Source organism: Pezoporus wallicus, unplaced genomic scaffold, assembly GCF_028554395.1.
Source record: "Pezoporus wallicus isolate ANWC-B61680 ecotype Strahan unplaced genomic scaffold, APGP_CSIRO_Pwel_v1 contig_1387, whole genome shotgun sequence".
Lineage (NCBI taxonomy): Eukaryota > Metazoa > Chordata > Aves > Psittaciformes > Psittacidae > Pezoporus > Pezoporus wallicus.
The window spans coordinates 106,193-131,543 of record NW_026635935.1 but is presented as its reverse complement, the minus strand read 5'-3'; the positions used below and the strand labels follow the sequence as shown (position 1 = coordinate 131,543).

At 42.7% G+C, this 25,351-nt stretch overlaps 2 protein-coding genes across 3 annotated transcripts in view; one reads left to right on the top strand and one right to left on the bottom strand.

The window, feature by feature from the left end:
* Window positions 1-79, bottom strand: part of LOC130593491 (DNA mismatch repair protein Msh3-like) — a 63,922-nt gene extending 63,843 nt beyond the window's left edge. The window contains 1 exon segment of the mRNA XM_057398696.1: window positions 1-79. Coding sequence (XP_057254679.1) covers window positions 1-79 — 79 coding nt within the window.
* Window positions 27-18,149, top strand: DHFR (dihydrofolate reductase). 2 transcript variants are annotated; one of them, XM_057398694.1, is made up of 6 exons: window positions 27-115; window positions 1,190-1,239; window positions 3,995-4,100; window positions 4,924-5,050; window positions 17,340-17,455; window positions 18,017-18,149. In XM_057398694.1, exons 1-6 carry the CDS (start codon window positions 30-32, stop codon window positions 18,102-18,104), a joined length of 573 nt encoding a protein of 190 aa, XP_057254677.1. In that variant the 5' UTR covers window positions 27-29; the 3' UTR covers window positions 18,105-18,149. The 2 variants fall into 2 exon arrangements, with proteins under 2 accessions (XP_057254677.1, XP_057254678.1); XM_057398695.1 differs by lacking the exons at window positions 17,340-17,455; window positions 18,017-18,149 and adding an exon at window positions 8,901-9,289.
* The last annotated feature ends 7,202 nt before the right edge of the window (window positions 18,150-25,351 follow it).

Here is a 25,351-nt window from a genome sequence, read left to right as displayed (position 1 = left end):
CGGTGAGGAGAGAGGCGACGGTGGGAGTCATGGTGCGCTCCCTGAACTCCATCGTGGCCGTGTGCCAGAACATGGGCATCGGGAAGGACGGCAACCTGCCCTGGCCGCCGCTGAGGTACCGCGGGTATGGCGGGAGTCTACCCTCCAGGGGCGGCGGGCGCGCGGGCGGACTACAACTCCCAGCCTGCACCGCGGCGCGCTCTCTGCTGGCGGGCGACCGTGGAGCCGCGCGTTGCGCCCTAGGAGTTGTAGGCTTGATTGGGGTGATGCTCAGCAGGGCGGGAGAGGATTCGCGGCGCCTGTTGGCGGGACTACAGCCGGGGATATGGCTGCCAGGACCCGCCGGCTGTCTTGGCGGGTATCCCCGGGTGATTCAAGGAGGCGCGTCGGCAGGCTCTCGGCCGTGGGTTATCTGTCGTGCGTCGTGGCCTTGTATCAGCAGTAGTGTGGCCAGCAGGATCAGGGCAGTGACCATCTCCCTGTACTGGGCACTGGTGAAGCCGCACCACTAAGTCTGTGTTCAGTTCTGGGCCCCTCACTACAAGAGAGACATTGAGGTGGTGGAGCGGGTCCAGAGAACGGCAGCAGAGCTGGTAAGGGCCTGGAGCACAAGTGTGATGAGGAATGGCTGAGATAACTGGGGGTGTTCAGTCTGGAGAAGAGAAGGCTCAGGGGGAACCTTAATGCTGTCTAAAACTAGCTGAAAGGAGGACGGAGCCAGGAGGTGGCTGGTCTCTGCTCCCAAGGAACAAACAATAGGACAAGAGGAAACGGCCTCAAGTTGTGCCAGGGAAGGTTTATACAGGGTATTAGGAACAATTTCTTCCCCAAGAGAGTAAACAGGTACTGGAACAGGCTGGCCAGGGCAGTGGTGGAATCACCATCCCTGGAAGTGTTCGCAGACTGTAGATGACATGGTTTAGTGGTGGCCTTGGCAGTCTGGGGAACATTTGGACTTGATGGTTTTAAAGGTCATTTTCAACCTAGTTGCATTCTATGCAAGCAGAGCTGGGACCAAAGGTCTCGCTTCAGGCATGACATGGGGCCGGCTCTGTCCAGCCTTTCCTCCGCGGGCACCAGCGGTATTTGTGTTATGTTTTTGTTTCATTTTGTTGGTGTTTTCCTTGTATTAGAGAAATGCATCTTATTCATAAGCCATGTTGTAATGCTTTTTTTGTTTTCTTGCCAGGAATGAGTACAAGTACTTCCAGAGAATGACTAGCACATGCCAAGTGGAAGGTAATGGTTTTCTTTTTCCGGAGTTTTGCTCCTATCTATTAAAGTTATTTTCTGTGGTATCAGTCACAGAAAAGCTTGGTAATTTGATTTTTCCCTGACTTAAAAAGTCCTGCTTCTGCAAACAGCCTGCTTTCCCAAGTTTCACAGGTATTTTACTCCCTGTAAATGTGTCCTCTACAGATACTTTGGGTTAGGTGAAGAAAATGGAGCTGAACCTGATGTTTCAGTGCTGCAGGTGATGTGTAAATAAAGAGAACTTCAAAGTTGTGTTTCTCCAACAGGGTAGAAAACTCTGACGTGTTAAAAAGGAAAGGTTTTTATTTGCCAGTTAATCAGCAGAGGGTTGGTTGTTTTTTACAGGCTCTATTAGCTAGTCTAACTTGTTTGTTGTAGCTTAGCCTTGGCCATTTGTTCCACCCCTCTGGTCCTTTGAGAGTAATTTAGTTTGATTTTCTGAGTGCTGAGCCATCCAATAGCCAGAAAACCCTAACTGTACTGGTACATACAGCAGCAACACTCCAGACCTATGTCATCATCTGCGCACAGTAATAACTGTACTGGTAATGCACAGCAATAATGGTCAGGACAAGTAGACCAGAGCCTTTGCATTTTAGCAATATTTTAGACTATTAAGTTGGTGAGGTGAAACCAGTTATTGTGAAAAAAAAAGTGAAAGCACAAATGGGGTAAGAATCAAGGTTAAAAAAACTGATTTGTTCTGACTTGGTTACTAACTGCTGCCAGAAGTGATGAGTCTTGTAGCATTGCCTCCACTCCTCTTTCACCCTGACTTTGGTGCTGGTTTGACTTTTTCTTAAGGTGTTTTAATTCTCTAATGCAGTAGACTAGGCTGCTGTGGGTCAGTGGGGACTGCCAGTACAAGGCATGTGGTAGGAGAAGGAAAGAAGCATTGGGAGAGGAAGAATAGGACCTCCCTAAGCCATGTGGCGGGCTCACTGCTTCTGGTGGAATCAGGGTCATGTGAGACATCAAGCTTATCCTCACATTTCTGCTATGGCTGTATTTGCCAGCGTGGTCACTCTGTTTCCTGCGGTGGTTTTCTTCATGCTGCTGTTAAAACCACTGCCTGGCAAAACTCACTTGTTTGCTAAAAATTCTCTAACATGTACTCTTGTTTTGATTAAGTGACCTATTCCATATTCTGATTCGCAGGTCTCTTCCATATGCCACAAAGAATAAAAGAATATCTAATTTCATTTTGCAAACAGCCTTAAGTGAAATATTTTACTTACTGTTTAGAGAGTTGATTATACCCATTTTAATCTTGCATACAAAAAGACAGAACACAATTTTAAGTCTTCTTGTATGCCTGCACTGTACAAGTAACCCATAGGAAAAAAAAAAAATGTTTCACATACAGTTAAAAAGAAAAAAAATTATTCCATCCTGCCTGCCCATCTTTTAATAAGCTATGACCCAAGATCTAGACAGTGAAGTTGATTCATAACCTCTTAATGGGTTATGCTGCCGTAGATCTTCACAACAGGGATGTTACTATCAGTTCAAGAAAGAGAGTTTTTTGAAAATGGGGAGAACACAGTGCAGAAGCATCACATGATCTTGCTTTTAGTCTGTGTGCATACGTGCACTGGCCACTGCTGTGAATTAGCTGTTGGGTTAGACAGATCTTTGTTCTGAGCCCTTAAACATCTGAATGAATCTTTAGTGAGGAAATACATGCATTGTTCACAATTTATGCCTTTCCTTTAGCAGTAGTGCCAGTGGTCTGTGCTGACATATCTAAACTGACACCGCAGCATAGCTCTTGGAAACTTGCTCATGAAACTTAGGTGCAGGAGAAAGCTCTTCAGACACTGCTCAGGAACAACTGGAAGGTTGGTTCTGTGGTGTGGTCTAGAAGATCCATCCCCTCTTTCATCAAGAAGTAGGGAGGATAGCTGTGAACAAGCTGTTGTCCTTTCTCTAAAATCTCTCCTGCTATGTAACACTGTAGAACATTTTCTGTTACCTTTTGTGTGTTTATTTCTCTGACAACTCCATTTGCTTATAAAGAGAAACCCTCTTTTTAGCAGGGTATATATAAGAGAGAATTAATTAATGAAGGTTTGCATTTGATCAGAAATCATGCTTACCGGTGAATACTAGAATATAATAGGACACCTACTGCACTTTTCCTTTTCATCCAGTTTAACTGGTTCTTCTCCTAAAAGTTACCCTTTAACTTCGTGTTTTGTTGTTTGGGTTTTTTTTTCCTCTCTTAAATAACACCCAAAGGTGGCAATTATTCCTTAGCATATAGCTGGAATGATGGAACATGCAAACACAAAGTTGATTATTGTGTGCTGCTTGGATTTATAAAGAGAACAGTGATGTTTTTTCACACCAAGAGAACTCTTTTGAGGGTATGAGTTGGTCTTGCACACAGAGATTAATTTATGCCCATACTTGTAGCAGAGGTAGTGTTCGTGTAATGCCTGTGATGGGCAGTGACATGCCTTTTTTTCATTTTCTTTTAATTACAAGTTTATAGGTGTACATAGACTACTTTGACAGTTGACAGGTGTCAACTGCCTGACAAGGCTTTGAGGACGCAAACATGTCCTTCTGTTCATGTGACTAATTTGAGAATCGAGGTCTAAGCTTGTACTTCTGTTGACTGCTGAAATGGAGTTTGGAAGCGGGAGAGAAGGTCCAGCTGTGTCAATAAATAACCAAAAGAAATTTGGGACAGAGCAAAAATACCCATTAAGTAAGTGTTTTCTCTCTTATTCAGGTAAACAGAATGCCTTGATAATGGGTAAAAAAACCTGGTTCTCCATTCCTGAGAAGAATCGTCCTCTGAAAGACAGAATTAATATAGTGCTCAGCAGGGAGCTCAAGTACGTATGATGAATGACAGGCCTGTCAAACAAATAAAAAGTCTGCACTTACAAATATGTGTAGCAATGCATCATAATACAATTCTAAATGTAACATTTTTCATATCTGCTTAGGAAGCGTCTCTGTTATTGATTGAGTGATATCACTACTTTTTTTTTTTTTAATTAATTCACAAGATAGCTGTCATTGCTTTTAGTAAATACAAGTCCTAGCTCTACAAACAAACCATCTGACTATATCAGCAGTCTTTCTGACCCATGTATTTAACTGTTGCTCTAGAGCCTGGTTAAATGAGTGGCTCTTAATCGCTTTTTCAAAGTTTATTTTTGATGCATTCAAGGAAAAATAATTGTCCTTTTTCAGAGCTCTCTCCTTGAATGCACCACCTGCATTCATCCAGATATTCTTAAACATCAATGTTCACTTATAATGGTTTATGCTTTGGAGGATTTGGGGGTGAATAGGGAGGGGGATAGTGGCTTTTTTAACTACTTGTTTTGAACAAAGTATTAATATTCTAGAATTCAAATAAAAACCTAGTTTTATAGGTATCTAAATGTCTCCATTATGCTTTTTTTTAAAACGTGATATAAAATTTCAGATCTGTAATTTATAATGCCTTTTAAGTCACAGTTATTATTAGATTGTGATTTATTAAGCAATCCTGCAGCCAGGTGAGTTTTCTAACATAGTTTAGCAACAGTAGGCATTTCAAAACAATTATCTTGTCTGAAACATTTAGTTATTTGGGAATTCATGAAAACACATTGTACATCTAGATTATCACAATGAATGGTCCTTCAATTATTTTGCTTTTTCTAGGGAAACCCCTAAAGGAGCACATTATCTTTCAAAAAATCTGGATGATGCTTTAGCTCTTTTGGATTCACCAGAGTTAAAAAGTAAAGTAGACATGGTCTGGATCATTGGAGGCACTTCAGTTTACAAGGTACGTTTAGAGTACTCCTAACTAACTCATTTTGTGTGATGGTATAAAGGTGGCTCAAGCTCCTATTACTTCTGCTTTAGGAAATTCTTTTCCTTCACACAACTCAGCAAACCAGTGATTCCAACAGAACAAGTCTTGGAGAGTAAGATTTCAACTCACAAGTTTAAAACACTTGTCCAAGTAAGCATTAGCTGTTGCTAATGGTCCAGGGTCACACAGTCATTAGGCTTTTGAGAGCTTTTCTTAAACTTTTTTCAACCAAAAAACTCTTAGTTAAGAGGAGCAAATAGTTCTGCTGTCCTTTAGTCATTACAGGCACACTGGGAAATACACTCCATTTCTTGTTTGGCACTTGCACTTTACATGTGTGATAAGAATGCCATCATGCTCCTAGTAGCCTGTTAGGGTTGATAATATGCTTTGAATACACTGTAGGAAAACACATTTTCTGATGCTTGCCTTTGTGGCTTGTGCCTTTCATGAACTTCTCTGTGTCTTAGGGAATATGTATTTTACAGTAAAAAAAAGAAAAAAAGCAAAGTAGTTACATATTGCTACAGTTGTAAGGAAAATAAGATGCATATGCAAATAGCCTATAGAACACTGTTGTTCCTCTATCTTTTTTTACTTATGTTTTATAATTGCTTTTGCATGTGGTGCGTCTTACTTCATGTCCAAATGCGTTCAGTCCATAACTAATTATTACCATGTAGAGGTAACCTGCCCTTCACTCTCAGCCAGTAAAAGGCCTGCTTCCAGGCAATACATAGCAAGTTTATTTCTGGAGACAGATTCTCTTCAGATTGGGCATAACTGTCCAACGTGAGCAAGAGACTGGATCTGGCTTCTGCCTGTAATTCTGCAGGATGCAGTGTGTGAGCAGAACATTTACCTCTTCCATGCAATGGCTACATACTCATCTAGTGTTGCAAAGAGTGCTTATTTCTTCCAGAAGCATCTGTGTTGCAGACTTTTAATTTAACTATTTTTCCAGTGTCTGGCTGATACTTGGTAGGAGAACATGCCATTTTATTATATCACTACTCACCAATACTTACATTATAAATAGGTAGTTTTGATCAACAGTACTTTTGCAACACATTTCTTGTGCTGATCCCCAGGGATATGAAATTTCAACTGCTTTCCCCCTTTTGAGCACCTACTTGGGATATTGCAAAGGAATTTTCAATTCATTAGTTAAAAGAGTTTGGTGGAAACCATACACCTTTATCAAAACTTCAGGTAATATTTTCAGTGCCTGTACTGAAGATGCACAAAGGATTGCAGGAATGTTTCCACTATACCGTGTAGAAATGTGTGGGAAGTAAAATGGCAATTAGCAATTGAAATGAAACAAATTATTCAGTAGTTGCAGTTATTTGCTTTTAAAGCATTATTTTTATCTTGCTGCTTTATATTGCTCAAAGGTTTAGAACTGATTGTGTCTATTGGTACAAACCTGTGATGCAGAAAGTGTCTACTTCAGCAAGTAAGTGCAACAGGAGTAGTTTGAAACAGGTAGTGCTGAGGACATGACATTTCCACTTTAGTACTTTTGGGAGTTTAACCCAAAGTTCAGATGTTTCAAGTGAGGTAGAGCTTTCTGAGGACAGACCTTGATGAGGAGAGCAGAGTCAGACAACTCGTTCACTCACTCCCCCCTTTCTTTCCCTCCCCCTACTCCTGGAGGGACAGAGAGGAGAGTCAAAAAGAATGCAACTCCCATGGGTTGAGATAAGAACAGTTTAGTTACTAAGGTATAACACAAATCACTACTGCTACCACCAATAATAATAATGATAAAGGAAATATGCTACCACCAATAATAATAATGATAAAGGAAATAACAAGGGAAGAGAATACAACACCTCACCACCGATAACTCACCCCATCCCCCCCCCCTTCCCCAAGCCGGACCAAGCACCGACCGATACCTCCTCCAACCCTGCAGTCTCCCAGCCCTTCCGGCTAACTCCGAGTTACATCCTGGGCATGACGTGCTGTGATGTGAAATACCTCTTTGGCTAGTTTGGGTCAGGTGTCCTGTCTCTGCTTCCTCCCGGCTTCCCCTCCACCCCAGCAGAGCATGAGGCTCACAAAGTCCTTGCCCAAACCAAAACATCATTGTTATCAGCTCTATTCCCGAGCTGAAAGTCAAAACACTGCACTGCACCAGCCACCAAGAAGGAGAAAAACGACTGCTACTGCTGAACTCAGGACAGCATAATCACACAACAGAGGAGTAGAGAGCTGTTTGCACTAGGAGGAGCTACTCCATTTAGATCCCAGGAGGAAGAGCACCAAGGCTGTAAAAAGTATCATTTTAAATGCTACTTGCTAGAACTAATGCTTTAAATGACAGAATAGTATAAGTAAGTTTACTTCCCCATATATGTTGGGAACTCTTAAGTTGTGTGGCATCGAACAAGCTTCCAAGCATGCTGCACTGACCCTGTCTGTAGAAAGGGCTATCCCCTAACCCACAAAAGGGACATTCACATGAGAACTTGCTGCTCTCTTAGAGAAAGGCGAGGACATGCAGGTGGTATGGTTGTTGACACCAAGTGGGAGCTGCCTGCAGGCTCTTCTGTTACAGTTTTCTGGTTGAGCTTATCCTGTGGCCAAAGAATATGCACAGCACAATACAGGCGTGTGTCTGTTCAGGTTAATTGTTCTGTGGATTACTGTTTCTTTAATGTACAGTGATCTTTGAGTCAGGATCACTACAAAAGGGAACAGCAAGCTTATGCATGCACCCATTGAACTTTGGGTGGGTGGGCTCTTTTACAGCCTGTCACAGGCTATTGTGGGTGTTTTGAAGGATGAGTAGGAAGATGGACGATAATGGCATTCTTGGAGTCTTTGCTGTAGCAGTTCTGCCCTGGTTGATCTGCTGCCCTAGGCACAGGGGTTGAGCTTAGGCTGGTGGCATCCCATTGGTATGGGGATCCTGGAGAATAAAAAGCAGATTCGGAATGTACTGAATGTGAGGGTGCACAACTGAGGCTGTCTGTCAAAAGCTGCTACAATAGCTTTGCCAGGGCCAGACACTTTCAGAGTCCACAACATTATTCAAGAGGGTGGCTGATTGTCCTGTGGAGCCTTTCCGCACAGCTCCTAAACTTAGGAATTTCTGATCAGTTAATCTTGATCAGGATTGTTGTTAGGGAGCAGCCTGAATCAATCCTCCAGGCCATATTTCTGTAGGTGGTATGAGAAAGAAATGTGCACAGTCTTCCAGGCCTCTGCTGTCTTTGGTTTTCTACATCCTTTGTGGGTGCTCTGGGAAGCACCCAAATCCCAGGTGGGTTCCGGGCCCAGGGTAGCAACCCAGAAGCATTACCAGGGGTGATCCATGAACCGAGGCTGATTCACACATTTCAGGAGGTTTTCAAAGAACCTCAGATGGAAGGGGGATGCTGGCACCTTCTTTCTGCCCAGGGTCATTGGAGATGTTTGAACACCTGCCTTACCTGAAATACTGCATCTCTTCTGTGCCTCATGCTGTTCTGCCCAGATACCATGCTGGAACACAGGCCTGGTTTAACCTCATCCAGAGAGTTGTGCCAAGTTGGAGCATCTACCCAGCTGCCCAAGTGCAGAAGCCTCTAAGAACTGAGACAAGTAAAGGTGCTAAAGCATGGGTTGCAGGATGGCATTTCAAGACAGGATGCTGTCCTCAGCAACAGGGTCAAGGAATGGGGTGGAGGCAACAGACTGCTGCTGCTTACAACCTCTTCTTTGTGGGACTGCAAAGGAGAAGGGAACAAGCCTTGATGGACTGTCAACATTTAAAAGGACACACTGCAGCTGTTCATTGCTTACAGCCATTTTTGCCCACTGCGCCTAGGTTGTGAAGGACAGTGCTCTCTGGGGTGGTGGGAGTACTGACATAAGCTGTCTCAAATACTGTGAAGAACAGAGAAAGGTGAACTTGGAACAAGGTGGCCATACAAGTGCTTATGTCTGTCATGTTCATCCTGTGTTCAGCAGCTTACTCTGGGAGACTGTCTCTTGTGGGCCTTGACCTATGCAACAGGAAAAGGCAGAAGAAGTAGACATAGCAGGCATTTTGGTGGGTACAGGGAGGGGTGAGTAGAGTACTGGTATTAGGAAGTGAGAGCTGAAAAAATTGAAAACAGCTTCTGCAGTCCCTTGACCATTCAAAAGCCTCATCTCTTTAAATTTGACTTGACACTGATCACCTGATCAGGTTTATAATCTCCTGACATACCAGAAGGTTGCACTGTTCCCTCCAGGGAAACATTTGGACTTCTCACAGCACAGGTTTGCAGGTTTCATTTCCTTGCATCTCAGTGTGATGCTGGTACGGGATTTTCTGTATTATTCTGGATCTCCTGAGTTGCTATTGGTTGTGTGGAGGAGGAAGGAGGAGTGAAGCAGCCCAGCAATGGCCAGTACGTCACAGCAATAACGAAGCTGTTACGCACCATGGGAGGCACTCCATGATTTTGCATGAGCACTTGACACTTTGAGAGTCATCTGCTGGCTCATGAGTGCTCATTGTGTGGTGAAAAACTCGTGGTGGTGTCTTCCTCATTGGTTCTGGCATGTGAGTCCCCATTCAGTGTTCGAGCTTATCAGGCATGTTCCTGGAGGCACTTTGCTGGTTTGGCTTCATTTCCAGGCAATGTAGCCCATGCACAACAAGATTGCTCACAGAACAACAAAAGAACGGTGAGTGGGGACAATTGGAAGATTAATTTCAAAACCACATTTCTATTTCAAGTTAAGATACTCATGGCGATGCACTCTGTGTGGAGGTATCGTCTCTTAATTGAGAGATTCAGGACTTGGCTTTGACTTTGAGAAATAGTGCTTACTGGAGATCCTGATGGAGTCTGGTCAGTGTAAGTTATCAGTTTATTTTAACTGGATTTAAACTGTCGTTTGAACTGATTAAAAAAAAATTCATTTTTTACTAGGAGTAGGAACTGTCCAGCACATCCTCAAATATTAAACAGATACATTAAAAAAAAAAAAAAAGAAAAGAAAGAAATAGGTCTAGATTTACTTATGTGAAAAAATCATGGCAGTCAGGTGAAGTTCCCAACAACTGAACAAAGAGTAATATAACCCCCATTTTCAAGAAGGGGAAAATGGAAGACCCAGGGAACTACAGACCAGTCAGCTTCACCTCTGTGCCTGATAAAATATTGGAGCAGATTCTCCTGGAAACTATGTGAAAGTACATGAAAAACGAGGTAGGTGGTGACAGCCATCATGGCTTCACTAAGGGGAAATCCTACCTGACCAATTTGGTGGCCTTCTATAATGGGGCTATGGAACTGATGGACAGGGGCAGAGCAGTTGGCGTCATCTACCTGGACTTGTGCAAAGTGTTTGACACTGTCCCACACGACATCCTTGTCTCTAAATTGGAGAGACATCAATTTGACAGATAGACCACTCGGTGGATAAAGAACTGGCTGGATGGCCACAAGCAAAGAGTTGTGGTCAATGGCTCAGTATCCAACTGGAGACCAGTAACTATTGGTGTCACTCAGGGGTTGGTGTTGGGACTGATCCTGTTCAACATCTTTTTTGGTGACATGGACAGCGGGATTGAGTGCGCCCTCAGCAAGTTTGCCGATGACACCAAGCTGTGTGGCTCGGTTGATAGGCTGGAGGGAAGGAATGCCATCTAGAGGGACCTTGACACGCTTGTGAGGTGGGCTGATGCCAGCCTCATGCGTTTAACAAAGTGAAGTGCAAGGTCCTACACATGAGTAGGAGCAATCCCAGGCACAGCTACAGGTTGGGTGGAGAAGTGATTCAGAGCAGCCCTGCGGAGATGGACTTGAGGGTGTCGCTAGATGAGAAATTGAACATGAGCTGGCTTCAGTGCACGCTCGCAGCCCAGAAAGCCAACCATATCCTGGGCTGCGTCAAAAGGAGCATGACCAGCAGGTTGAAGGAGGTGATCCTGCCCCTCTACTCAGCTCTCATGAGACCTCTCTTGAAGTATTGTGTACACTTCTAGTGTCCTCAATATAAGAAGGACATGGAACTGTTGGAACAAGTCCAGAGGAGGGCCACGAGGACGATAAGTGGGCTGGATCGCCTCCCATATGAAGACAGGCTGAGAAAGTTGGGGCTGTTCTGCCTGCAGAAGAGAAGCTGCATGGAGACCTCATAGCAGCCTTCCAGTATCTGAAAGGGGCCTATAAGGATGCTGGAGAGGGACTTTTCATCAGGAACTGTAGTGGTAAGACAAACGGTTTAAACTTAAACAGGGGAAGTTCAAGTTAAATAGGAGGAAGAAGTTCTTTACTGTGAGGGTGGTGAGGCACTGGAACAAGTTGTCCAAAGAAGTGGTGAATGCTCCACCCCTGGCAGTGTTCAAGACCAGGTTGGACAGAGCCTTGGGCAACATGGTCTAGGGAGAGGAGTCCCTGCCTATGACAGGGTTTGGAACTAGATGATTTTAAGGTCCTTTCCAACCCTAACCATTCCATGATTCTATGATGATTAAATTTGGAGAAGAAACTTGCCATTTTGTAACAGAGCAAAAAGTTTTTCCATGAGAAGTTTTGTTGGTTTTGCTGTTTATTTAATGTCCCGGCTGGCCGTAACAGAATATAGATACTGGTCATAAAAAGCATTTGGGGAAATACTTCAACAAAGAGGTTTGAGCTGGAAAATTAAATTTCTAAGAATCTCCAAGGGAAGATTTTATCTAATATTCATGCTTGGGTGTCTTCCTATGCACTAGCATCTGGCATACTGTGTTTAGTAATCGAGCCCTTTCATTCTCCAGAAATGTTGATTGTGAAGTTGCTATTCATATTTAGTGCAGCAAGTCTCTCGCAGATTATTAATTACCCTCTTAAATAGAATTTCTTGACTAAGCATATAGGCTTCACAGGGTTGTGAATGGCCTGAATGAGTTGTGAATTTACTAAGCTTCAAGTCTCTACTGTACCATAAGGATCACTTGTTTAAAAGAGAGAAGCATTAAGAAGCTTGCCAAACTTCACTAGCTGATATCCTAAAGTACGCATTTTAAAGATTAGGTGTTAGTATGTCTGGATTTGCTGTAAACTATTAAACATATAGTAGTAATTTTTCTACCTTACCTGAATATAAGGCAAAGTGGGTTTGAGCTATGTACCTACAGGCATAGAGGCTAATGCGTATGGCGCCATGTTTTTTGAAGTGTTGCATTCAGTCTGAGATGTGACTGAGGGCTGAGATCCACTTACACAGGAGATGCAGACAACTCCTTTTTCCTTGCTGACGTGCTCCACCCCTGTGGGTGACAGTGCTGTTGCTCCCTGTGAACCGAGTTCTCAAAGAACTTGCTGCAAAGAGCAGGCTCCTTAGAGCTGTGTTGATTGAGCACGCGATGCCTTTCACAGAATGACAGAATGGTTTAGGCTGGAAGGGACCTTAAATGTCATCCAGTTCCAGCCCCCTGCCATGGCCAGGGACACCTTCCACTAAACCAGGTTGCTCCAAACCCCATTCAGCCTGGCCTTGAGCACTGCCAGGGATGGGGCAGCCACAGCTTCTCTGGGCAAGCCAAGGCCTCACCACCTCCACAGGGAAGAACTTCTTGAGATCTCATCTCAGTCTCCTCTCTGTGTGTTTAAAGCAGTGTTCTGCTCTGGGAGCAACCCATGCAGAAAACTGAACACTGCAGTAGCTTCTCCACTAGTTCTGTTTTAGGTGAACTAATTAGTGTGGCGTAATTCTATTAACATTTTTTGAAAGCTTGGTAACATTATCTTGTGTAAAGGGGAGACTGAAGGTTGTCATGGTTGCATTGACCTGAAATTCTTTCCCTGTCCCACCAAGCTCATGATAATGTTGTTTGATTATGCATATTTATGGTCCTGAGCAGTTGTTTCTGAGGAACATCCATGTTGTAAGTGCAAAGGTAACTCTTACTTCATTACTGTAATGCCACAGAATTTTCGTAGACTCATAGAATCCCAAACTGGTTTGGGTTGGAAAGGACCTTAAATCTCACCCAGTTCTAACCCCCTGCCATGGGCAGCAACACTTCCACTAGACCAGGTTGCTCAAAGCAACCATCCTCTATTTTCTCACATGTAGTTGTGTAGCCTTGTGTAGTTGCCTGATCAGAAACACAGGAATAGGAACACATTTTCCTGTTTTCCTGTACTTCGATGACCTCCTATGACAACACTTCTTTGAGCATTCTTCTAGTGCAATCCCCTAATATCTCTTTCACAGAAAAAAGTGGCAGGATCACAGCAGTGAGACAGCATTGTTTTCCCAAAGACATTTATGTTTTGTAAAAATACATCTGTGACTACTCTAGTTATGCCTTCAGTGTTCATTACATCTTGTTCTTACATAGTTGTAAATAAAATCTGAGGAAACAGAAATACAACGGGCTAGTGGATTAACTAATAATTTCTTTCTAAAGTTTAAGAATCTTCTTTAATTTAGCATCTTTATACCTTCCTAGGCTTGAGAGGGACATATCAAGCCTTTGTAGTAGAATCTTCAAAATAAACTCAGAGGACTTTTAATGTAGAAAGAAAGGTGTAATACTGCTTTTGTGTTCATTCTTGTGGAAAAACATACTGATTTTATATCCCTCTGGGAAAAAATAATGACTAAAAAAGGTTAATATATGAGTCACTTGCAGACACAAATCAAAATGAGCATGACCAGCTATGAAAGGTGGTTTTGTCAAGTTCTTTATCAAAGTTGCTTGCAGAGATGATAAAGGAAAATATTTAAAAGGCCCTCCTTTAAGACTAACACATGGAAAACCCTGGTGACTAAAGTGTATCTGTTTCTGTAAGGACAAAATGATGAGGCTTTTCAATAACAGGCATAGAATCATTTTGTTGCCCTTATCCCTGTCAGAGAGCTGGCAGTGGAAGCTACCACGGTGTCTCCTCCCTCACTAGGCTCAGCCTTCATGGACTGGGAAAGACAGGCTGCTCCACACATCATTAAGCTGAGCCCTAGCAGTGTGGGAAGGAAGGATTTTTGAAGGTGATGATTCTCCTGGTGATCAACACAACTCTCCCAATAGCCCAAGTTTAACTTAGCAAGTCCTTTTACCTAAGCAAGATGTAGAACTTGTGAGAACTTCACCTGTGAGATTTTTCTTTAATGTATAAAATATTTTTCTTTTATACTCTTGTGTCTTCAAATGGAGCTTGCCTGTATTATTCAATACATTAGAAAGGCTGAAAACCAGAATGCAAACCAACAGATAATTTATTTTGAAATTTTTTTAGTGTTTTTTCATAGAACCATAGAATAGTTAGGGTTGGAAAGGACCTTAAGATCATCTAGTTCCAACCCCCCTGCCATGTTTTGTTTGGATTGGCAATGTTGTTGTCTAGAAAGACACTTGAAAAAGAAGTGCCTCACACAATTACTTTGGCTCTTTCACTTATTCTGTGTAATCAATACAAGATGAGAAAGCAGAATCAGGGTGTATATGTCCTAAAAACCTGTGAATCTTTAAATGACTAGAAATGATATGTCCCTTTGACAGCAATTGGTTGCTATCCCCACTAGTTTAACAGTGGTTTGGTGACTGTGTATCTGTAAAAGATTAATATTCCATATAATAATGCTAGAACTACTTGTAATACAGGGCTGTTCTTGCAGAGCTTCAGGGCTGTTTTAACCCACAATCAGAAACTGATTCAAGGCAGTAGTCTTGCACATGCAAACATAATTAACCTTGTATGGTTGTCGGTCCAATGCAGATGGAAATTATGGGGAAGGTGATCCTTAGGTCATCTCTTTTTCACTTTATACTTCAGAGGTAGGCCTGACAAGAGCATACTGGAAGTGAGCAGAAAGACGAGGGTATGCTAAAATCTTTTCACAGGGTATGGAGATTTATGTGAGTAATAAAGGACACTGGCTGACATACAGGGTTGATGTACCTGGCACAACAAGAGAGAGTCCGTCTCTTGTGGAAAGTCATTTCTGGTCCTGAGACTCCAGGCACAGTGTAAATAGGCCACACTTTAGTGAGAAAACAAAAAAAAAAACAACAACTCAGCATTGCTTTTCCCTTTTGCATCAGGCTTTAATATTTTTAAAGGTTCAGCGGCTGCTACACAAAGAATCAAATATGTATGCAGAGCAAAAACATACACAGCTCCCAGGGGAAACCAGTGCAGGTACAAATACAGTCCAAGAATAACTGCAGCAAAATTAATAAATAACAATAAATTTAAAATAACAATAAATTAATAAATAACAATAAATTAAAATCATGCCAAGAGTAACTTTGAGACTCAGCATGGCAATGGAGTGAGTGGAATGTAATGACTATGGAGTGAGGATGCAGATTTTTCCAATGTACAGAAGCGTGAGCTCAGAGAAGTCTTACTTCTAAATGTCTCCTCCTTTTGCCTTGGTACCATTATTTCCAACAAGTTCTGTATCACTGTCTGTCTTTTCCATCACGTAAATTATCCTCACATTTACAAATAAACAAAGCCAAAAAAGGCCATACTGGTCTTCTACTTACTGGAAACGGTTTGTCTGTTGAATATTTTGCTAACTTCTCACAGTATTGTCTGACCGCCATAAATGTATCTAGTTACTTCACATTCTATTTAAATATTCAAGATTATATACATCTATACCTTCATATTATGTATATGTTACATTAAAACAGAGTCATTCACCCTATTCTGTTCATTAGAGTAAGTACGCATGATGTCTATTTCCTTGATTAAATTCAGAGTAGGTATGCCAGTGTTCTATCAAATCAGCACAGTGTGTCCTCTAACTTGTTTTCTGTACCAAAGAAGTGGTGAAACTGATAGAGGGGGCTGAAAAGGGCAAGAGTGAATTGAGTGTTAATGAGGAACTACTTTAATCTTCATGAAGGTGCCGAAGTTGTGATCACGTACCTTCCCCATATTGCCAGGTCCAGAGCAGAAGTTTGCAGAGACCGCATCAGAGTCCAGTGCTCTCTGAACACGTTCCTTTAGGGACTCCACGCATGAAAGGTTTCATGTTTGGTATAAAATTTACTTTTCTGAAGCTATCATCAGGGAACACATGGGAACAGGTGCTCCCAAAGGGGCAGGAGATAGAACCCATGGGCAACATAATCTGAGTGATGTGACGGGGCCTCACCAGCCAGGTCTTATGGTAATGAGGCAGGTCCACAGAATGGGAGCAGGCCCCACTAAGGAAACCAGAGTCAGACATAGCCCTGGGATGACTGGGCAGGGCCATGGGAACAGTCAAGCCCAGGCTGGCATGTCAGCCCATGATGTGACTCAGCTACATACTTAAATCCCAATACAAGTGAAGATTACACTTAGCAGAGTAGAGCAACCAAATATAAATCATATCATAGAATCCTAGAATGTTTGGGTTGGAAGGGACCTTAAAGCTCATCCAGTTCCACCCCCTGTCACAGGTGGGGACACCTTCCACTAGACCAGGTTGCTCCAAACCCCATCCAGCCTCGCCTTGAACACTGCCAGGGATGGGGCAGCCACAGCTTCTCTGGGCAGCCTGTGCCAGTGCCTCACCACCCTCACACAGAAGAACTTCTGCCTAAAATCTCATCTCAATCTCCCCCTGGTCAGTTTAAAGTCATTCTCACTTGTCCTGTCTTTACAGGCCCTTGTCAAAAGCCCTCTCCAGCTTACTGTTTGGCCCCTTTAGGAACTGGTAGCTGCTCCAAGATCTCCCTTCTCTTCTCCAGGCTGAAAAAGCCCCGCTTGCTCAGCCCAACTTCATTTTTTGTCCTAAACATTGTCTTCAGGTTGCTCATTGAGACTAGGCCATATGGCTGCTGTCTTTTCACAGGACTACCCATCTTCTTCTCTTAATTTCCATCTTAATTTAGAGCCTAAGCTCTAAGAACAGGTATTGCTGTCACATACCATGTGGAACTGCCACAAAGTGAAGTTATCCCTTTGAAAGTGCTCTTGGGCAAAGTCCAAAGGAGATTTACAGTTCAGTTTTCACTGCTTTGCTTAAATCCTGAAAACAGTAACTGAGTTTTAGGTTTAAATAACATATTTGATGTACAATCTACAAAGAGACTCTTCCCTCTTAAGTTTTTTTGAAAGCTGTCATGGTGACAGTTGAAGGCAGAACAAGAATTTGGAGAGTTGGCAAAGAAGGCTAGTGTTCCAAGTAAGAAGTTAACACTTGATAGTATCTTACAGACAAATAGCATTGTAAAACAAGGATACTAAAACTTCCTGGAAAAGCCCACTACTTCATGCATGGTTGAACTGTTTTACAGGGAACAACACAATTTTAATTGTTTCTGTTGTTTTTAAAGGCAGCAATGGAGAAGCCAATTAATCACCGACTGTTTGTGACAAGAATTTTGCAGGAATTTGAAAGTGACACATTTTTTCCAGAAATCAACTACAAAGACTACAAACTTCTGATGGAGTAAGTATCAAGGTGCATTCCAGGCTTGTATTCAGAGTAAGATTTCCATCCAGTGTCAAAAGTTACTTCTTTCTCTTGAGTAATTTATTTCTTCCTGACAAACTTAGCAGGAACAAGTATTAAACTGTAAGCTTCTGCCATTTGCTGTGGTGGTTTTTGTGTTGTCATATTCCAGTCATCCTGTTATGTCCTCTCCAATGAGATTACATCCAACAGGCAGCAGGGAGGTGGCAGAAACGAAAACGCCTGCCTCAGGAACCAGACTTTTTAAATAACGTGTTCTAGGCTTTAATGAAAATATTGGGGGGTTTTGATGAAGCCGTAAAGGTGTGTTTTTGCTTCAGAGTATGCTTTTTTGATTTAAAAAGTCTTGATTTAAAAAGATGTGTGTACAAGTGTACCAGTAAGAATCAGCATGATTCTTAATAGTTTGTGCTTAGTATACCTGATGTAAAGTCAAACAATTCTCTTTTCTAATTGATAGAATAAATTACAGATGACTCATATTGATATTTTTATCTACTTGTTGGCTTTTGCTTTCTCTTCTCCCCCTCTCTCCAGGTACCCAGGTGTCCCTGCTGATATCCAAGAAGAGAATGGCATTCAGTACAAATTTGAAGTGTATGAAAAAGCTGTCCTGGCACAATAAATGAGGTTTCCTGTACTGCTGTTTAAGAGCAGGCATTTTAAATTATGATGTCTTTTTGAGTGCAAATACATAGTACGTCATTGAAAGAAAATCCTACTTGATAGTACAACACCTCAGTAGTGAATGATTCCAGTTAGCATACCCCAACTCTGAATATATACTCTGCAGTAGAAATACAGAATTGTAGAATCATAGAATAGTTTGAGTAGGAAGTGACCTTCAAAGGCCATCTAAGTCCAACTCCTCTGCAATGAGCAGAGACATCTTAATCTGGATCAGGTTGCCCAGAATTACATCCAGCCTGGCTGTGAATGCCTTGAATATGTTTCTCCCTCACATTCAGACTGAATCTCCCCTCCGCCAGTACCCTTAAGTCCTCCTCAGGGGTACTCAATTCCTCCATCCCCAGCCTATATTGATACTGGGGGTTGCCACAACTGGAGTGTGGGACGCTGCACTTGGCCGCATTGAACCTCAGGAGGTTTACATGACCCCACATCTCCAGCATGTGCATTTCCCTGTGGATCCCATCCTGTCCCCTGGGCATGTCAACTGTACCATTCAGCTTCATGTCACCTGCAAACGTGCTGATGACATACTCGATCCCGTTGTCTGTATCATCGATGAAGGTATTAAACAGGGTTGGTCCCAGTACCAACACCTGAGGGATGCCAGCTGTCACTGGTGTCCGTCCAGACACTGAGCCATTGACCACTACCCTCTGGATGTGACCATTCATCCAATTCCTCATCCACCAAACAATCCACCCATTAATTCGTATCTCTGCAATTACAAGGGCAGTAAGCAGTGTGAAAGAGGGAGCTCTAAGGAGCACCGCAACTAAGGCTACCTGAGACATTGCATTCGTCTTTACAATCTGTGGCAGCATCCCTAACAATTCCATGAGTAGTGAAGGCACTAGGCTGCATCAGAATGTCTCTACCTGAGCAAAGCTTTTGAATATTTCCTGATTCAAAACATCTGATAGTGCAAAAGTGTCATAACTCCTGAGTTTGACTGGGGTGGTATGTACACTTACAACAATCTTTAAAACATACTGGCATAGAGGAAAAAGTAAGCAATTGTAAGAAGAAATGGGAGTGTGGAAGTCTCAGGCAGCAGTTGAGGTATCCATTGATTCTTCACAGAAAACCTCTCCAGTCATTTTTACCATCCTGGGTACACAGCCTTTGCTGAAAACACTGAATTACAAACTGATCTGTGTGGTGGATTGACCCTGGCTGGAGGTCAGGCGCCCACCGAAGCTACTCCATCACTCCCCGCTCAGCTGAAAATACCACAAGGTGCTTGAGGATCAAGGTAAGAACGGGGAGAGATCATTCACCAGTTACTGTCATTGGCAAAACAAGACTCCACTTAGGGAAATCAGTTTAACTTACTACCAATCAAATCAGAGTGGGTAGTGAGAAATAAGACCAAAATCCAACACATCTTCCCCCAACCTGTCCCTTCTTCCCAGGTTCAACATCACTTCTTGTCAGCATGATTTTGAATACTCAAGTGTGGCATGCAAATGCGCATTATAAACAGATAGTGAAGTCCTGTTTCCTCTGTCATGAAGTGTAGCTACTGTAATAATGTTTTGCATTACTGTTCCCTGAAAGCAGTGAGCAGTATACTGGAACTGTAGTTACACTGTGATTCTGGTGGCACACAATGCCAAATGCCAAAGGTTGTTGTTGCCAATATTACCACAACATGATCGGTTGTGTTGGCCTGTTGCTGTGCTCCTGTGCTCCAACCATGGGGACTTTGCCAGGCAGCAGAGAACTCTGCATGTGAAGTGCCACAGAGAGGAGCTGGGACACACAATGCCCATCATGCTTCCCTGGGCTGCAGATCAGTCTGAGAATAGTTGTGGAAAAAAAACAACCGGGGGGGAGGGGAAATTAACCCTCAAAACTCTGCCAACTCCTTCCCCAAAGCATTTTAAAAGCAGTTTAAAAACATTTTATAACCATAGAGAAGAGCATAACAGCACCTGGTTTTCTAAGAATATTAAACCTTCATGTTGTTTGTTTTTTAAAAACCAATCTCTGATGAGAGAAAAACATTCAGAATACCAGCTGCGAACACCTCTGGAAATCTCTGTGGCAATTTAAAGCATTAAATTTATGAAAAAAGAGGAAAAATTGATGAAAAGTTTTTGCAGCACCTGTCCCGGGCTGTTTCAGGGGGTTTTGTGTTTCTTTTGCATTCTGGAAAATGTTAAATGCTTTCCTGATCTTGCTCCATGTCTGCTGACATTACATCAGTAGATAAAAACAACAAAGTTAAAGGCTTCTGTAATACAGCAAAAAGCTTCACAAGTTTTAATTTGCCAACATACTGTTACAAAGAACGATAAAGGCTTACCAGGGGATGCTATTTTTAAAAGAAAATATAAGTTACTGTGATTGTGACAAGAGAAAATCGTTTTGCAAAGCATTTAATGCATAGCAGTTAGTCTCAAAAGAGAGGTCACCGTGGAAAGCTCTGCACAGTGAGTCTGCAGAGTCCTGTCTTTATGGAGACTGGTATTTATGAGAAGTGGAAGCAAAGGCTTCATGGACATTGATGGTATTGACGCAAACACAAGTTAGGAAGATTCTACCTGAATGTTTATTGCAGGAGATGCAGTTCACTGCTGCCTGAATGTTTTGTTAGAAACAATTTGGTCACAAAGAACTTTAACTTGGATGCACATAAGCATACTGGGAACATGAATAGTTCCTCTGACTCTTTGTGGACTGACTTAGTTCTTTACAGATTTAGCTATGTCAAATTCTACAACAAATTTAGTCAATTTATGATTCATTAAAAGGGGAACTTCGGAAGTAACACAGCAATTTCCTTCTTAAAACTTTACAGAGCATATTAATGGCACGGTTTCTTCATTTGGCCACTCTGCCAAAAAGGTGTACTTTTGTGTTTTGGGATTTTTTTGTTTTGATAAAAGCATTTTGATGGCACCTTTCACATCAGGGCTTGTCTGTATTCCATACAGATTCCAATCAAGAATTAGGATAATGTACTTGATTGCTCTGCAGCTGGGTACAAAAGAAGTGTGGTGATGGCTTTAGCCTGACAGAGGAGAGATTGAGATGAGATCTTAGGCAGAAGTTCTGCCCTGTGAGAGTGGTGAGGCCCTGGCACAGGTTGCCCAGAGAAGCTGGGGCTGCCCCGTTCCTGGCAGTGTTCAAGGCCAGGCTGGATGGGGCTTGGAACAACCTGGTATAGTGGAAGGTGTGCCCACCCGTGGCAGGGGGTTGGAACTGGATGAGCTTTAAGGTTTCTTCCAACCCCAACCATTCTTTGATTCTATCGTTCTATGATTCTATGATAAAAAATTAGTATTTGCTCTTCACCTGAACTGGGCATTGCACTTATTAGCTCCCCACTTACATTTCCAAAGGGAAAGGTAGGTATTCTATAGTATGTCTTGAAGAAAAAAATCCTTTGTTCCAAAACCAAGTCCCCCATGTTTTGTTTACTCACATACTTCATTGCTGCCCGATTCCATGAAAAGCCATAAATTCTCATTATGTCTAGTACACGGGAAATGTCATGTTTTTCCCCAGTTCCATGCAGCTAAGTGCAAAGAACAGCATCATGAGTGACAATAGAGTTACCAATCACTAAGGAAAGTATAGTACAGCTATAATTTAATCACCCTCATTCATGCTGTCCTGGGAACAACGTGTTCTACACAGATTAAAAATTTAATTTTTAAGGGTAATACTGACTTCAACGAGATAGCTAAAACCAGAGGGCCTGCATAACAGGTGAAAAACAAACGGTTAATGTATCCGTTTCTTGTCTATTGCTCATTATCTCATCTGCCTCTCTCATCTGCAATTTCCATTGACTGTAGAAAGCTTATGTTTTCAGTAGCTCACCGGAAGCATTATGGCCACAGTGTATTCAGGGACAGAACTGTGAATATTCCAACAAATTTCTGTCATGAACAGCAATCCATGGAAAAGAAAGATACACTAAGTAATACCAGTTTCCCAATTTAGAAAACAGTATTACTAGTACAGATGCAGAACACCAGGGGAGAAACAGGAAGGGGTAAATGACAGTGATTAGCTTACCCGCGTTATCTGAGGAGAGCATCAGGACCACTTGACATTACATCTTCACTGGGACCAGACAACTATGTTGTCTTCATCAGACCACAGCTTGTTTGCCAAAGGCTTAAACCTTTAAGCCTTTTTGGGGACTTTAAGCCCAAAATAATTCTGAGTAATTTAAACGCTACTCTAACAGAAGAGGAAGACATGAGCAGGCAGACAGCAGCTGGTTCAGAGAGGGAAGAAGCTGTGGGAACGGTTGTTTGTCAGTCAGTGCAGAAAATGAGGTGACTAGAGGTGACAAATGCTCAGTTAAGTATGAAACTAGGAGGTAACTCCCCTCATTATTCAGTTGTGCTTCCAGTGTCCCTGCTTGCCCAGGAGGGCTGTAGGAATGAAGCCTACCAAGTCAGAGCAGACTGACCAAAAGATCTAATACCTTCTGAAAAGCGAGCTCCCAGAACAGAAGAGTGAAAGTGGGGAAGAGAGGTGAGAAGAGGAAACTAATGTTTCCTAGAAGGATCACACAGTTTCCTGTGTTAGTTTGCCCTGTAACTATAACAAAGGAAACACTTTCAGACTGCTGCAGGGTGTAGCACTTGCAAAATGCCATGGCAAAGAAGTTCTTTAGTGAAAGATTTTCAGGATTTGGGTGTCTGTGTGTCTGCCTTTATCAGCTACAGGAAATCCTCAGCTACACTTGCTATCCTGAAGTACCTGCGCTACATCTGAAGGCAAGGGTCCCATCCCAGAGGATCTAGGAGTCCAAGGGTTAGCATTATGCCTGGGCTGATGACCTCCTGCATCCCATGGTGGACAGCATATGCTTCTGGGACTGCATATGGGAAACATGGAAACATGGAAAAGGGAAAACATCACCTCCATTTTTAAAAAGCGAAACAAGGAAGATCCGGGGAACTACAGCCCAGTCAGCTTCACCTCTGCGCCCTGCAATATCACAGAGCAGATCCTCCTGTAAACTATGCTAAGGCACATGGACAATAAGGGAGTGATTGGTCACAGACAACACAGCTTCACTAATTTGCCTGACAGATTTGGTGGCCTTCTACGATAAGGCCACAGCGTTGATGCATAAGGGAAGGGCAACTGACATCATCTACCTGGAACTGTGCAAGTCATTTGGCTTTGGTTCACCTAACATCCTTGTCTCTAAATTGGAGAGACATGGATGGATTTGACAGATGAACCACTTGGTGGATAACAAACTGGCTGGACGGCTGCACTGAGAGTTGTGGCTCAATGTCCAACTGAAGATGGATAACACATGGTGTCCCTCAGGGGTCGGTGTTAGGACCGATCCTGTTCCACATCTTTGTCAGTGACATGGACAGTAGGATTGATGCACCCTAAGCAAATTTGCCAACAACACTGTTTCGTTCAGTTGATGGCCTGGGAGGAAGGGATGCCATTCAAAGGGACCTTGACACACGTGAGAGGTGGGACTGTGAACCTCATGGAGTTCAACAAGGCGTACTACAAGGTCCTGCCCCTGGACTGGGGTTACAGCACTTGTGTATCACCTTATAGTCCTCAAGCTGTGGTGCTCTCAGTTCTGTCCCTTGTCTTTTTAGCTGTCCTGCTGGATTGAAAACGTACAGAAATTCAGAAAATTGTTCTGATCAAGAAGAGCAGGTATTTTAAATAGCGAGCTCTTCAGTATGTGCTCATGTCTGATTAAGTCATAGTAAGTATTTTTCCTGAAATTGGGCCATATATTTGACTGATTAAGGAAGGCTTTAGGTATAAGCTTAAGTATTTTGCCAAATGTCTGCTATGAAACAAGCAAACAAAAAACAGAGAAAAAAAAGCAAATCCAGAACTTGAGAGGAAATGGATGGTGCAACATTACTCATGGAAGCCTGAATCAATGTCTCTTCCTTTAGCAGTTCAGTTTAATGAGCTTCTAATACCAAACAGAATTATTTTCAATAAACAAGCCATTATACAGAAGTCACTTTGGCTATAAATTACGTCATTGATTTAATTGAAATGGACACTTGCACAAGTTTGCTTTCCTAGATGTAACATGTTTTTAATGTGTATCTTTCCAATGAACTCACAGTTTTCCACACAAACTCCTGCTGGGAAACACTCAAGCTGGTTTCAGATAGCTGTACCAGTTAATGAATTGCCAGTCCTTTGCTGGATGGAGATGCTGACTCCATCTCTCAGTTGGCTGGAGGGATTATGCCTAACTCATTTCCAGCAGAGCCAGATGGGTTGTTTTAAATATCCCGTGAAAAGTTATTTCACCTGAACAAAGTGGATTTGCCTGAAAAGGAGAAATTCAGGTGATCCTTTCCTCTCATACAGCAGTGGGGCTAGTCACTCCTAGTGATGGACAGTGATGAGCAAGCGGCAGAAGTAACGTCACTCGCTTCAGATAGATCTAGGTGAGCATCTTTAAAACCCGGAATAATTTTACATGAGCTGTCTGAGGATACACTCCATGGAGGAGCAGGCCCGGAACACATGCCTGGAGGATGCTCACTTGAAATCATGAGTAGAACTGGGTTACTAAATCCCATTCCCATTCTTGCAGTAATTATAAACAGAAAAGGGAAAAATATTGAACCATAAAATCATAGAATGGTTAGCGTTGGAAAGGACCTTAAGATCATCTTATTTACAACCCCCCTGCCATGGGCAGGGACACCACACACTAAACCATGTCACCCAAGACTCCATCCAACCTGGCCCTGAACACTGCCAGGGATGAAGCATTCACAACTTCCTTGGGCAACCTGTTCCAGTGCCTCACCACCCTCACAGTAAAGAACTCCTTCCACCTATCTAACCTGAACTCCCTCTGTTTAAGTTTAAACCCGTCACCCCGTGTCCTATCACTACAGTACCTAATGAAGATTCCCTCTCCAGCACCCTTGTAGGTCCCCTTCAGATAGTGGAAGGCTGCTATGAGGTCTCCACGCAGCCTTCTCTTCTCCAGGCTGAACAGCCCCAACTTTCTCAGCCTATCTTCACACAGCAGGTGCTCCAGCCTTCTCATTATCCTCGTGGCCATCCTCTGGACTTGCTCCAACAGCTCCTTGCCCTTCTTATGTTGAGGACACCAGAACTGTACACAGTACTTCAAGAGAGGTCTCATGAGAGCAAAGGAGGGGCAGGATCATGTCTTTCAACCTGCTGGTC

Coding starts and splice junctions, on each gene's coding strand:
- DHFR (XM_057398694.1), top strand. CDS start 30: ATGGTGCGCTCCCTGAACTCCATCGTGGCCGTGTGCCAGAACATGGGC. Junction 1,240..3,994: donor TAGCACATGCCAAGTGGAAG/GTAATGGTTTTC, acceptor TCTCTTATTCAG/GTAAACAGAATGCCTTGATA. Junction 4,101..4,923: donor GTGCTCAGCAGGGAGCTCAA/GTACGTATGATG, acceptor TGCTTTTTCTAG/GGAAACCCCTAAAGGAGCAC.